General features: G+C 36.5%; 1 protein-coding gene across 1 annotated transcript in view; it reads right to left on the reverse strand.

Annotated features, from left to right (window-relative positions):
* Positions 1 to 8,436: 8,436 nt before the first annotated feature.
* The window catches only part of SCN3A (sodium voltage-gated channel alpha subunit 3), a 105,535-nt gene continuing 98,253 nt past the window's right edge, over positions 8,437 to 15,718 (reverse strand). The window contains exons 26-28 of the mRNA XM_021713179.1: positions 15,470 to 15,574; positions 12,564 to 12,834; positions 8,437 to 11,669 (exon numbers count right to left, since the gene is read on the reverse strand). Of these exons, the coding sequence (XP_021568854.1) occupies positions 10,474 to 11,669; positions 12,564 to 12,834; positions 15,470 to 15,574 (1,572 nt within the window). The 3' untranslated portion in view covers positions 8,437 to 10,473. The remainder of the gene's footprint in view (positions 11,670 to 12,563; positions 12,835 to 15,469; positions 15,575 to 15,718) is intronic.

Below are 15,718 nucleotides of genomic sequence, written 5' to 3' on the forward strand. Positions count from 1 at the left end.
GTGAATGGATTGCCCGAGCCCGTGGGTTTGAGACCCACCTGGGCAGCAAGACCTCATCTCTACAATAAATCAAAAAATCAGCCGGGCGTGGTAGCGCGTACCTGTAATTCTGGCTACTTGGAAGGCTGAGGCGGAAGGATCGATGGAGCCCAGCAGGTTGAGGCTATGGTGGCCGGGAGCGGCCACTGCACTCCAGTCTGGGCAACAGAGTGAGACTCCAACTCAAAAAAAAAAAAGAAATTAACTGTCAATTTTAGTTGGATTCTGTTATACATGATGATTTTTTTTTTTTTACTCTTGTTGTATTCAAGATTTTCTCTTGGTTTTTTGTTTTTCAACATTTTGATTATGATATATCTTAGTTTACATATTTTTGCATTTTTTACTTGGATTTCATTGATCTTAGATGTATAGATTAATGTTTTTCATCAAATTTGAGAAGTTTGAGTCACTATTTCTTCAAAAATTTTTTTTGTTCTCTTCTTGCCTTCTGGTACTCCAATTATATCTGTATTGGTGTGCTCAATGGTGTCTCATGTTTTTTTGACTCTTTAAAAAAATTTTTTTTGTCTCTGTTCTTCAGGCTACACAATCTCTATTAATCTATCCTCAAGTTTGCTGATTTTCGTCTGCTATCTCAGATTTGTACCCTTCTGGTATTTTTTTTTTTTTTACTTCAGTTATTGTGCTTTTCAACTCTAGAATTTATGAGCCCTCTTACCCACCAAGGTTGTTGTTATTGTTTGCTTGTTCTTTTTTTTTTTGAGTTGGAGTCTCACTCTGTTACCCAGACTGGACTGCAGAGGCTGCTCCCGGCCACCGCAGCCTTAACCTGCTGGGCTCCAGCAATCCTTCTGCCTCAGCCTTCCAAGTAGCTGGAACTACAGGCACGCACTGCCACGCCTGGCTAATTTTTTGATTTATTGTAGAGATGAGGTCTTGCCAAGTTGCCCAGGTGGGTCTCGAACCCACGGGCTCATGTAATCCACTCACCTCAGCCTCCCAAAGTGCTGGGATTACAGGCTAAGGCACCGAGCCTGGCTTGCTTGTTCTTTTTAAAAATTTGTTTGGTGATTTTGCTGAACTAAATTTGTGAAGGTTATCTTCTTTACATCGTGCAGTCTCTGCTGTTTCTGCTGAGATTGTTTTCCCTTATTTTAAATCTCTTAGGCTAGCTGCCTTGGTGTTGCTTTTGGACTAGCATAAGCCACTTATTAGTCAAAGATTGTACATAAGCCCCTTTAAACAGTTAGAGTTCACCTTCTATCATTGGTGTGCATGTGACTTAGAGGCCACTGTTCCAGTTCAGAAAGGTTGAGTTTTGGCTTCATATTCAGCTAGGGACTGGTAGCTTGGAGTTTTCCTTTGATAGTTCCAGGGAGAGCACAGATTTAGACATGCATACAGTTTTTCAGACTGCTAGAGATAAGTCTGAATTTATTTTTAATCTTGGCCTTCTAGAAGTCACCCCATCAGAATAGTATATTGTTCAGTCAGTGTTTGGTCAGAGGTTGTGTTGAAGCCTTTTTTTCAAGTGAGCCTTTCATCCTATGTGTGCAACTTGGGGAGTGCTTTCATGTCTGCTTCCTGTCTTGTTCTGTTTTCTCCTCAGTGGGTGCAGCCTATTGCCTGTTTACAACCCTTCTGACCCACAGAAGTGGTTGTGACCTCAAGGAGTCTTTTTTTAGCTATCTTTTTTTCCTCTCTTTTTAATTTTTATATTTTATTGTAAAGATGTGGGGTACAATTCAGAATTAGGTATACAAGTGGACATCCTACAGGTAAAGTTTGGACCTCCCTTTGATCCCCACTTTGTTTGGTTTGAGGTCAGGTACCCTAGTTGTCTTTTTCTTTACTTCCCTCTGTGAAACTTCTGACTGCTTTGCTGTTTTTACTTGTATCATGGGCTGCTAGCCACCTCTTAATCAACATCCATCAGATCTCTATAGGTTTTGAAAACATCTTTAGGTGTGGAGTTCTGCACTTTCTGTTTTAAATAAAATCTCCTGAGGAAGTACTGTGGAGCTCTTTGTCCTTATGGCCTGACTTCTCACCTTGGCATAATTTTCACACCACTGGACCAGAAATGGGGACAGGATCCTGCTTTTCCCACAGTGATACTCCCTCTTTAGAAGTAGGCACCTTATGGTGGATGGCAGTCCCTGATTCAGATTTACTAGACTTTTCTGATGTAAAAACTCTGTCCTATGGGTGAGTTGTGGTAGGGGCAATTGGGATTCCAGGATTCTTTGACATGCCTTGGGGAGCACTTCTATCCTACAACTGGGGGCAGGTGAAGGAAGAGACACTCCAGACTTAGCTGTGCATGCTTGAAAGAAAACTCGAGTAATATGTGGCTAGGGGAGGCAGGGATGAAGATGAAGATGCGGCATCTTGTTCCTTCATAGTGATTTGGTGAAACTAGTTTTGTAAAGTTTACTTCCTTTATATTGTGTAGCCTCTGTTGTTTCTGCTCAGATTGTTTCCCCTTATTTTAAATCTCTTAGGCTAGCTGCCTTAGTGTTGCCCTTGGACTAGTATAAACCACTTGTGCATAGGACAGATTGGATGCTAGAATCAGAAGGAATCCCTCATTCTTAGAGTGCCCAGGGTAAAGCTTCTGTAACATAGAACTAGGGAGTGAAGAGGAAGGGAGTAATTTGTGACTTAAATGCCCCACAGGCCCTCACTCTTTTACTGGTATTTAGTAGATTTTCTTGAATGAATGTTTCTCCAATTGCTATGTGCCATTAGGACAATTTCCAAAGAACTCAAATAATTGCCATTAATTATTTTCACCTGTTAAGTTTTTTTGAGTTGGAGTCTCACTCTGTTGCCCAGGCTGGAGTGCTGTGGCACACTCGTGGCCACCAGTGTTCCACCCACTGGGCTCCGGAAATCCTTCCGCCTCAGCCTTCCAAGTAGCAGGAACTACAGGTGTGCGCTACCACATCCAGCTAATTTTTTTTTTTAATTGTAGAGACGAGGTCTCACCAAGTTGTCTGGGCTGGTCTCGAACCCATGGGCTGAGACAATCCACTCACCTTGGCCTCCCAAAGTACTGGTATTACAGGCTGAGTCACCAAGCCCAGCCTCATTTCTTTATTATCCTAAAATATAGTTTTTCTGGGTATAAAATACTAATTTAAAAACCATTTTCTTGCATCATTGCTATTACAATCTAATTGTTCTTTTGTTTGTCTTCTTTTCTATTTACTTTTAATATTTTCTCTTGGTCTTTGTTGTTCTTAAATTTTATTAAGATGTGCTTCTGTGTATGACTTTCTTTTATTCATCTTGTCTGATATTTCTCATAATTTATTAAGGTTATGATTTGTGTCTTTTTTCAATAATAAAACATTCTTAGCCATTATGTATTCATACACTGAATTCTTCTCATTTTAATTCTCCTTTTGAGATTCCATTTATATTACATTTTCTCATACTTGTTTCGTTTCTCAAGGGTTTTCTTATAGTTTATATTTTTGACTCTGCTGTTTTGTTAGTAATTTTTTCAGATACTCCAATTCACTATTTTTCTTATCAGTTCTGTGTAATATGCTATTTAATATTTAAGCCTTCTATTTTGTTTTAAATTCAACTATTATGCTCTTTATTTTGGGGAATTGTATAATATTCCTGTTCAAATATACCTCATCATTTTTGAGCTCTCATTCTTTCTTCATTTTTTATTTATTTTATTTTATTATTTTTATTTTTTTGAGTTGGAGTCTCACGCTGTCGTCCAGACTGGAGTGCAGTGGCCACTCCCGGCCACCGCAACCTCGACCTGCTGGGCTCTGGTGATCCTTCCACCTCAGCCTTCCGAGTAACCGGAATTACAGGCATGTGCTACCATGCCTGACTGATTTTTTGATTTATTGTAGAGATGAGGTCTCGCCAAGTTGCCCAGGCGGGTCTCGAATCCGTGGGCTTAGGCAATCCACTCACCTCAGCCTCCCAAGGCACGAGATTACAGGCTGAGCCACTGAACCTGGCTCTTTCTTCATTTTTTAATCCCTCTTTTTTTTTTTGAGGTCTCACCAAGTTGCCTAGGCTGGTTTCAAACTCATGGGCTCAGGCAATCCACTCACCTCGGCCTCCCAAAGTGCTGGGATTACAGGCGGAGCCACTGAGTGGGGCCATAATCCCTCTTTTATTTCTTTAATACTATTAAACATTCTTATGCTCTATATCTGAAGACTTCGTATGGTCTTCCCCTCTCACTCTGCAGCAAATTCCACTTCATCTTGTTTTATTTTTCTTATTGTGAGTTCATGTTTCTTGGACTTTGTGGGTAATCTTTTAGGTTTAGCTTGGCATATGATCTCTCAGAAAGAATTTGTCTGTTTCTATCAGGGGCTTGGTCTAGCAACTTGGATCCACTTTATATTTAATTTTTGACTTGCAAAGTTTGATACTAGACTAGATAGTATACGTTTGGGCCATAAATGCAGGTGAGTTCTAGGCCTATGGCTATGAATTTAAGGAGACACCTTTTTCCCATAAACTCAGAACTAAGACAAAATATAAAAGTTTGTTGTCAAGCTTCCTAGCAGCCTTTGCAAGGTTAATTTTTAAAAATGCTTCATTAAGGGTGTAGCCTTTCGTAGCTTCTGAATCTATGCAGAATCTCTAACCCATATGTGGTATCAAATCTTGGACTTGTATTTCCTGAATACGGGCAATCAAAAGCAAGGTAGGTCATTAAGTTCATAGAAATCTATAGAGCAGGCTCTGACTTCAGTGCTTAATTACTTTTACCATCAGCCCGCCTTGGCTTCTTGTGAGTCCAACCATGCATGAAAATATTTTCTTCTCTGGTTTTTACATATTTAATTATAGGAAGGTTTTAGGATAGTTGTCCCATTGTATGTTAGAAATACGCGTTCATCAAGCAAAACCCTAAAGTTGTCAGTGCATTACCAGTGTACCTGTGAATTATTAAAGTGAGGTGTATCTAGATAATTAAGGTAATGAAACAGAAGTTGACTTATTTTATACATACAACATATTTCCAATTGAGGACAACTAAATAAAATTATTCTTTTACTTATAGAATTAATAAAATGAAGTTTTTTATTCTAGTAGTTTCTGTTAGGCAATAGACATTACTTGTAAACTACAGTTATAAGATATACAGTATTTCCAAGATATTTATATATCTTTCAATTGTAAAATCTGAATACAGATGCTAATAAATTTGAGAGTCATTCTCAGTAAAGACTGAAAAAGTTTACGAATATTTTTGTTTGATTCTTACATATTTTTATTTTATTTTATTTTTTTTGAGTTGGAGTCTCACTCTGTCGCCCAGACTGGAGTGCAGTGGCCGCTCCCGGCCACGGCAGCCTCGACCCGCTGGGCTCCGGCGATCTTTCCGCCTCATCCTTCCAAGTAGCTGGAACTACAGGCTCGTGCTACCACGACCGGCTGATTTTTTGATTTATTGTAGAGATGAGGTCTCGCCTGCCCGGGTGGGTCTCGAACCCGCGGGCTCAGGCAATCCACTCACCTCAGCCTCCCAAAGGCGTGGGATTTCAGGCTGAGCCACCGAGCCCAGCTGTTGCATATTTTTAAAAGTTCCTACAAAAATCAATTCTACTAGCATTATATCTGAATACTGACAGTCACAAACTTTGCTAGTCATTGCTGGTTTAAAAAAAAAAGAGGGATGAGAAAATTAATGAGCCATGTTCCATACTTTGGGTGTACTACAATCTTTTAGAGGAAATAAATGTATAGGAAGGTAATGCAGTATGATAAACACATTATAGAAGGCACATTAGGAACACTGAGGAGAAATGATTTATTCTACTTGGGGAAATCTGAGGAAGCTTCCTAAAAGATGATGAAATTTGAGCTAGTTCTTGAAAGATAAACCACAACTTTCCAGGCAATAAAGAGGGAAGCACATTCTGTGTAAAAAAAAAAAAAAAAGTAGCATGTGCAAAGACAAGAAAGATGTCAAAACATTGTGTAACTGGAAATTTTGTGATTTGAGTAGGAAGGAATGAGTTGTGAAGTGTTGGCCAATGATAGATAATAGTAGTGGAATATATGAGGGGCATTTTGTGCAGGGTAATTCTTATTCCATAATAAGGTAGAGAAATTGATATTTGAGGCAATGAAGTGCTGCTAGGTTTGGAAAGTTTCAGATATTAACTGTAGTATGCCAACTGGCAGGGAAGACAGAAAGATTCTGGAGAAAAGAGATGAGAAGAGAAATACTGCAAATAAGAGCCCATAGGAGTTGGTAATTACACAAATTTGGATGTATGAAATTATTATTTTATCCACAACAGAATTAAACATTAGAGATGTTGTTATAAGATAAAAGAATTATGTGCATCTTTTATTCTTCGGTAATACAAACTTTACTCTAGAAAATATAAGACTTAAGCCCAATTTCTTGATGTTTGGGGCAAATATTATTAATGAAAAAGAAGTATATATACTTGTGGTGTGAGATAGTTTTACAAATGACTAGTGATTTCTTGGTTTTATTATCTTCTATTATATATCAAATAGTGTCTTCAAAACTGTAACATCATAAAGAATAAATAATAAGCATCCTTTCAATTATTTAAAGTATCCTTAAACTTTGTGGTATAAAATATTTGCGGTTAAGAAGACTTTCTTCTTTATGGGGCTGAAGTCAAGGACAAATGTATTTCTATGTATTTAACATTATCTGAGTAATGTGTTAAAATGTATGTTGACAATATATGTTTTTCTCATTAGGTATTGCCCATATAGAGGAAATTACTCACTTTGAGTAGGCAATTTGGTTTTGATCATAAAATGTTAGAATTAAAGGCATACCAGAGACAACACCTTCGATTCAACATCCTTGTTTAATAGAAGAGAAATTAGAAGGGCCATAATTTGATTTTCCTGAATTACACAGCTAATTTGATGCCAGAACTGAAACTAAAAGCCAGGTGGTTCAGTGCTTTTCAGATTTTTCATTTCCATAAAAATGGTCAACACAGACTTTCTTTATGATGGCTATTAGGTGGTTTGAAATAAACAAAAAGGGTTGTCATTTTTTTATCACATCCTAGTTATTTGAAAATTAGTAAGACACATAAATTTATATAGTCATTATCTTTTGACTACAATATTGAAAACCAGAACACTCATTTTTCTCTTCATACAGATGCTTTCTCTTTAAAAGCAGCCATTCAGTATCACTAATTGGTGAATTTCAGTTACTTTAATTTCATAGTATTGTTATTTCTATGACCAACTTTATTGATTCTTTTTTTAAAAAAAAACAATTGTATCATGAAGTAAAAAAATAGAAGTAGTCATTTAAAAAATGTATCAGATTACATTAACAACTATATTCTGAACAGTATTTCCAGGATATCCTTTGGCTAAGTAAGTGTTTTTCCTTCCAGTTTTCTTTTTTTTTTTTTTAATCAATATTCCATATTTTTTATTATGGTTTTGTGGGATACGGTTAAGGGTTAGGTATACAAATATGTTTCATTCAGGCACCCTGTTGATAAGAGGTGTTTCCCCGACCCCAGACAGATTCCTTCCAGTTTTCTCATTAACTGAAGGCTCTTCTGACTGTTTTGGAAGATGATCATTTAGTTATTATGCATACCAATCAATAGATTGCTTGGCTAATGATCATATAACAGGATGCGTGAAAAGTTTAAGAATTTTTTTTTTTTTTTTGAGTTGCAGTCCCACTTTGTCGCCCAGGCTGGAGTGCAGTTGCACGCTCACGGCCACCACAAGGGTTAAGGATTTTGCAAAGCAATACCTGGCTTCTATGGTGTCAGTGAGATCTGTAAATTGACTTGAGCAGAAAGAAGCCAATGAATTCCAATTAGTCACTTATATAATTTATTGTGGGGAAATTATGAAATACATATTTAGACCCAAGTTGTCTTTAAAAATATGCATTACAACTGGAGTTTTCCATTGAGAATAAAAGTTTGGTTTTGACCTCACGAAAATCCAAGGGACCCTGAAAAAAAAGTTAATATAAATTCTCAATCACTGTATAATTAATACTTTATAAACAGTTTATAGAATGCATTTAAGTAACAAAGAATGTAACATTTATTAGCCACCAATAAATTAGGAGATAACATCAATTACATTGAGAGGAGTTGAGATTAGAATGCTTATAGCCAAGGGAATTAAATGAAATTGACAGCCGTTGTAGGTGGTTACTACTATTATTATTGAATCTGAAAGTTGGAACATGTGAACTTGAGCCTTTGTACACACAAAAGTTCACAGAAACTGCTTTTAATTAGCATTTATTCTATAGTACTACTTGGTGGATCATGCACTAGTTTGTTATAAAATTCATATGAACTTTTATGTATACAAATGTCAGATCAAGTACAGGTTTTATTAATTATGTATATTTTAAACTGCCAACAATAAAAAAACCCAGAAGCCAATAAATGAAATACAATAAAAAATGAAATATTTATTCTTTTAGTTCAGTAATGACGTAGTTCACCATTCCTTTTAGTAATAGCAATTCCCTGCATGCAGTTCATCAATACACTATAGTAAATAGTTTTGTAGAGGAATTAACATTAAACTTTTGGTTTGTGCAAAAAACAAAAGTTTGTATTATATTAGGTAATTGCACAATTTTGTCATTTTGTTCATGGCTAAAAAATAACAGAGCCCATGTTATATCTGTAATAGTTTTAGTACAGCAGGAATTAAAAAAATAAGACTAGTCTGCATACGTAAATACTACAAAAGTTGAATTTTAAAAAACAAATTTCCATGAATAAAGGGTTATATTGAGGCAACCATAGTTGGTAGAAAATGATCAAGGTTTGAGTTTTGACCAATGTATTTCCTATTGGAATGGTAGAAAATGTATTATAACAAAGAAGTCCACAAAACCCAGTGTCTAACTTTTATTTTAGGAAATTATTCATTGAAAAGTCTATGGATTCAAAAGTTTGGAATTGTGATTAAAAATGAAAAGCAAAAGCATGAAGTAAAATAAATTGCCATGTCATCAACCTGAAAATAATTTTCTTATGTACAAAATGCTGACAAATAAAATTGATTATATTTTTACAATATTTATATTTAAACAAGTTTTAGACATATTAGCAAAATATGAAGTACAGGTTTTGTCAGTAGGCATTACACAATGTGTTTTCTTGAAATCTAGAGATATACCATATGATATTCAAGTTGAATTAAAAATGCAAAAGTAAAGGTGTTTTTAAATAATATCAAATTATTCTGCTCAACATATGGACAGAGAGCTGGTTAAATTCATTCTACCACCAACATGTGACTTTTTCTAACAAAGACTTTTAAGAATGGATTGAGTAAAATAGAGCAGCATAGGCAATATTAACATGCATTAGTGATAGCCTTCAAACTATTTATGTTTAATGAATGATACAGGATACATCCCTGTTGGAAGCTCGCAAAAGACACATATACTGTGGTACATTTTTGATTTAATAGAAGTTGTTTATCAGGCTATATATATATGTATATATTTGCCCAAACATGCACCACAGGATAAAATAACTATTTACATAACAGAGGATATTTAATTTGACATTAACTGTCAGCTTTGCTGGGAGCAGAAGATGGCAAAGCAATACTGCAGCAGAAAGTGGAACAACTATTCTAAAGTGATACTTTAGATAAACTTTTCTAGAACAGATTTATTAGATTACTTTTTGGGAAAGTATTTAACCAAAATTAAATATAGAGCTCTGGAACTTAGAATAAAATTTGCACTTGCTGAAACAGAATACTTTGCATAAAAATAATCCTTTAAATATTAGAGGAGACTTTACAGGCACATAACTGCTCAGATATAAACAAACATAACAGATTAAATCACTTTCAAAATTAAAGTCATCTAGAAATGGAAGTAATTAAAATTGTAACCATTAGAATTTTTTTCTGATTTTGAGCAACATTTTCTCTCTCAGGCAAAACACTTGTCTGATTATTTGAGAGGCTTGTGGAGTAGGAACACAGGGTTCTTATATACTTTTTCCTCAACATAAACCTCACTTACAAAAATAGTGACGTAGTGTTATGAATAAACTATGAATTAGGGACCATGGAAATCCACTGAACAAATTTTTGTAAAAATATGGTAGATATGGAAGTTAAAAATAGAGTGGATGCAAGTACTGTACTAAAGGTGTTTGGTGTAGTTACAATGATCACTTTGCACAACGATCCCTATAATCTAGGTAGCCATTGAGTTTCTCCTCAGCAGTGTCAGCTGGTAATAAAAACAGCAACCTCTTGTCAATGTTGATACCCTGTCTTACAGAGTTGCAGTAACAGAGAGGTCACTGTCTTGTATAGGCACTGACCATGAGTATTTGTTAAAACAGTCAGTTTGGCATGGACTTCCTCCGGAAGTCCAGTTGACACTTATACTTTACCTTCGTAGGCTGTAAACAATTGATCACAAAGATAATTCTTTGTTTCTTTTTACTTTTGATTTTCTCTGACCTCTTTCCCTTTGCTTTCTTTTTCTGGTTTGTCTTTATCAAACTTTTCTTTGTCTGGCTTTGTTACACTATCATAGGAAGGAGGAGAGGTGGTAGAGGAACTTCCATCTGTTTTTTCTGGGGTGGAATTCCCATTTAATTTATCAATAATCATATCTTCTTTTATTGGTAAGTCAATCCTCCCTTTGATCACCTCTTTGTTAAATTTACTTGATATATTTTTTAACCTTTGCTTTAAAAGATAACATCTGAAATTACGCTGAATGATAGCAGCAGACACCTCTTCTTGTTTACGTTTCAAAGTGGTTGTAATGGGCTCATAAGAGACTTTGGAGGGGTTTGATGCCATGAACCGGTCTTCCATCTGTATTCGAAGGGCATCCATCTCTCCACTCTCACCCAAAACACGCTTTGTAAAGGCAAATAAAATATCAAGGCAGTGGATCCGGTCACCACTGACCATGGGCAGATCCATGGCAATGAGCTGGACTTTGTTTGGTTTTGCTATGAGAAGAGGAGGATCCAGGGCAGCTGCAAAATCAGAGAGTTTGGAGAACTCTATAAACTGGGTGGCATCGGGATCAAACTTCTCCCAAACCTCATAGAACATCTCAAAGTCATCCTCACTCAGGGGCTCTGCACTTTCTTCAGTGGCAACACTGAAGTTCTCCAGGATGACGGCAATGTACATGTTCACCACAACCAGAAAGGATATGATGATGTAACTGACAAAAAAGAAAATTCCAACAGATGGGTTCCCACAGTCTCCCTTGACTGAGCTTCCAGGGTGGATTGTGTCAGGGTCACAGTCGGGTGGTGCACTGTTGAGAATAGGTGCCAGCAACCCATCCCAGCCAGCAGAGGTGGTAATTTGGAACAGGCAGATCATGCTGTTGCCAAAGGTCTCAAAGTTGAACATGTCATCAATTCCAGCTTCCTTTTTAACATAGGCAAAGTTGGACATTCCAAAGATGGCGTAGATGAACATGACCAGGAAGAGCAGGAGGCCAATGTTAAACAACGCGGGAAGGGACATCATCAAAGCAAAGAGCAGTGTGCGGATCCCCTTTGCTCCTTTGATCAGACGAAGGATTCGGCCAATCCTGGCAAGACGGATCACTCGGAACAGGGTAGGGGACACAAAATACTTTTCTATCAGCTCAGCCAGAAACATACCTATGGAAAAATATAGAACACAGCTAAAAAGTGGGTGTATTGTACTTATATGAATGCTTTATCATTGCAATGTCTATAAAAACAACAAATTTGTTATGAATACAGACCTTGACTAAATGTTTGGATCCACTCCCTAGTATAGGCAATGAAAGATTACAGAATTTTTTTCAATGATGCTATAATTTCATAAACCAATATGGATTTTTTGCAAAATCCAAATCATCTCAGATTGTAGCATGGCAACTTCAAATTATAAACACTCAATTACTACGAGTAGTTATCCCTAGATGAGAGTTGTGGCAATTACAAACAAAGATTATTGCTGAAATCTCTGAATATATTTTTTCTATTTTTTAATAATGATAGTCTTCAGTTAGAGGAAAATGGACAATATCTGACATGAAGTTGAAGCTGAATTTAGGTTCAATAATTCCCCATCTCCCTTTTTCTCCTATTAATAACAATTCTATTTTAAGACCTATCACTCTTACCTCTGGAAAGCTGTGTTAACTACTTCAAGCAGAGGTAGTCACCTCTTCATTGCTTCTTATGGTACCAGCCTTTTGCATTATAATTATAAATATATTTATAATAATAATTATTATTAGCTGTCTCCTCCTCTAGTTTGTGACTTTGTTTAAGATGAGGAGAGTGTCTGATGTCTGTTTTCTGTCTTCCTCACCCATTTCCTTAGCTCGGTATTTCTAACATATTTCTAACTAGTTAGCTCTGTAAATAAACTCAGGTTTCAGAGTTTTATTCAGCTATATTAGTGTTGAACTTTACATCTCTCACATTATTATTCTAAGACCTAATTTCCATGGTAAGTAGCTGGCAGGCCTTTGGGAAACCATTCGCTACTACTCTACCTCTCTGTAATTAAACTCTTCTTACCTACAATGGAGAGAATCACCACCACAAAATCAAAAATGTTCCAGCCTATGGTGAAGTAGTAATATCTGAGGGAGATGAGCTTGAGCACAAATTCTCCAGTGAACAAGATAATGAACACAAGGTTGATCCGGGACAAAACTAGGGTCATATATTTTCCCTGGTCATCAGTTTCCACCATCATGGTCACCATGTTGAGGCAGATTAGGATCATGATGCTGATATCGAAGACTTGTCTAGTTACAAAATCAAAGACCATTCCTTGGAATTTGTTCTAGAAAGCAAGAGAAGAGAAAGTAAATATTTATATTTCATAAATAATGATCCAGTAAAATTATAAAGTCCTTCCACATACAGCTATGATTGCACACCTTCCTCATATTACCACAAGCATTTTTTCATGCCTGATTTCTCTTCATGTTAAAAAAAAATGAAAAATCACATGGCAGGAACAAAGCATATTTGGTTTATTTAGATCGCATGGTTAGACAAAGCTGAATACGACATAAATTGGCTGACAATATGAATACGCTTTGGTGGTTCATGCCTGTAATCCCACTACCTTGGGAGACTGAGGTGGGAGACTTGCCTGAGCTTAGGAGTTCAAGATCAGCCTGGGCAACATAGTGAGAGCACATATCTACCAAAATATAAAAAAATAAAATTAGCTGGAAGTGGTGGCACATGTCTGAGGTCCCAGCTACTTGGGAGGTTAAGGCAGAAGGATCACCTGAGCCTAAGAGATTGAGGCTATGGTGAGCCATGATTGTGCCACTGCCCTCCAACTTGGCCAACAGAGTGAGACTCTAACTCAAAAAAATGTGTGTGTGTGTGTGTGTGTGTGTGTGTGTGTGTGTGTGTGTGTGTAGGCTTTGTTTGATTTTAATACATATGATAAAAAATAATGGCAATGCCTAGCAATCCCCCTATTGGGAATATACCCAGAGGAACTCAGATCATTCTACAAAAAAGATACCTGCACACGCATGTTTGCTGCAGCTCTATTCACAATCACAAAAACACGGAAGCAACCATGCTGCCCATCGAAGTTGGACTGGATTAAAAAAAATGTGGTACATATATACAATGGAATATTATGCAGCCATAAAGAAGGACAAACAAATGTACTTTGCAGCAACTTGGATAGATTTAGAGTCCATCATACTCCGTGATCTATCACAGAAACAAAGAACAGAGTACCATTTGTTCTCACTAATAAGCAGACCTTGAACAATTATCACAATACTATAAGAAAGGGATTGGCAATACTGGGAAACTGCCAGGGGAGGGGGAGGGGCACATCTCATCAACAAGGGTACCTGCATAATGAACATTTGTATACCTAGCCCTGAATTATAACACACATCTTTAAAAAATTCAAAAGTTAAAAAAAAATACAACTAGTAATAAAAATTTACAAAGTAGGTTAATATAGACAGGCTTTTAGGTGAATGAATACCCCAATTTATTTATCAATATTTTGGAAATTTTGGTTTTTACCTTATTGTCCTCCTTCAATATGTCAGTCATTTATCTATTGAATTCTACTTCTCTAGTCTATGAATCTGTTTGCTTGTTGATTTATCTATCTTTGTTTTCTGTCCTTCTTTACTTATGCCTTAGCAAAAAATGCATGGCTTAACAATTTTTTTCTTTGTATTATTAACAGCTATCTCTGGGATCATACACTATCAGTGATTCTTATATTACTATGGCTACTAAATATAATTTTATTAGGTAAATAAATTTTTCATCATTTATAGTAAAAACACAAAGTAAAACTTCATTTCTTAACAAAAACCAAAGGTCATGAACTGACCATGCTTTCATATTTAAAGAACTTCAGTAAAGTAGGTTCATTCTAATCTGTGTACTCTACCCTTCCCCTCCCATCCCTACCACCTCCCAGCTCCAACTACTCTGAACAATATGGTAAAGTGAAGTCACTTAAAGGGTCATGAAAACTTGTCAAGCCCTAATTCTGACAATTATAGGCTTTGTGACTTGGGCTATTATACTTATTTTCTTTGGTCTTCAGTTTTCTTAGCCCTTACCTATCTCAGAAAATAGATGAGTTATTTCGAGTACAGCTCTGTGAACATAATCCATCATTACTATGCCATTATATTATTATGAAGTTCTTAGAAAGCATGAATATTGAATAAGTCTTTCTTTTTTGGTGTATTTGACGAAAAAACAAACAATTTTGATGACATCCTTGTCCTTACTTTCTTTCTTTCTTTCTTTTTTTTTTTTTTTTTGAGTTGGAGTCTCACTCTTGTTACCCAGGCTGGAGTGCAGTGGCACACTCATGGCCACCGCAGCCTCGACTTGCTGGGTTTAGGCAATCCTTCCACCTCAACCTTCCAAGTAGCTGGAACTACAGACACACACCACCACGCCAGTTTTTGTGATTTATTGTAGAGATGAGACCAGCCTAGGCTGGTCTCGAATCCCCGGGCTCAGGCAATCCTCTTGCCTCGGCCTCACAAAGTGCTGGGATTTCAGGCTGAGCCACTGTGCCCACCCGACACCCTTGTACTTTCTAAACGGGTTGGGAATATTTTCTAGTCTTAAGAATAGAGAGAACAAAACATAGAGGAGGTCATGGGTGTGGGACAGGAAGGCTAGGAGGAGCAGGAACTAGGTGTGGTGTTGGTAGCAGGAAAGTGAACTCTGCTTTGGAAGCAGTTATTGAAAACCTCAAGTTGAAAATTTTCAACTCACAAATTATAAAGAACACCACCTCCGTTTTTTAGAACTTGGTAAGTTCTAATGAGTGTAGCAATTGTGAATTGTGCATACAATATGAACTTTATAATAAGGGCTATTTACTGGTTATATCACCTAATATGTTGTGATCCAAGGCATTGCCCAATTTGACCATAAAGAAGACAAGAAATTCTTACTGCTGGCCGAGGTATGGGCTTCTGAGGTTTCTTGGATCCAAGTTTCTTCATTGCATTGTAATATTTTTTCTGTTCCTCTGTCATAAAAATGTCTTGACCTCCAAAGTAAAGATATAGTATAAAACTGGTTACAATCTCAACATGTATTATAATAGCACTTTTGCAAAAAAAAAAAAAAAAAAGTCTTTCCTTTAATCTTTTCTAATTTTTAAGTGGATATCATCCTGCTTCATATACATTTATTATGCT

The sequence above is a fragment of the Carlito syrichta genome, unplaced genomic scaffold (genome assembly GCF_000164805.1).
Source record: "Carlito syrichta isolate Samal-C Ts95f unplaced genomic scaffold, Tarsius_syrichta-2.0.1 Scaffold304334, whole genome shotgun sequence".
NCBI classification, from domain to species: Eukaryota; Metazoa; Chordata; class Mammalia; order Primates; family Tarsiidae; genus Carlito; species Carlito syrichta.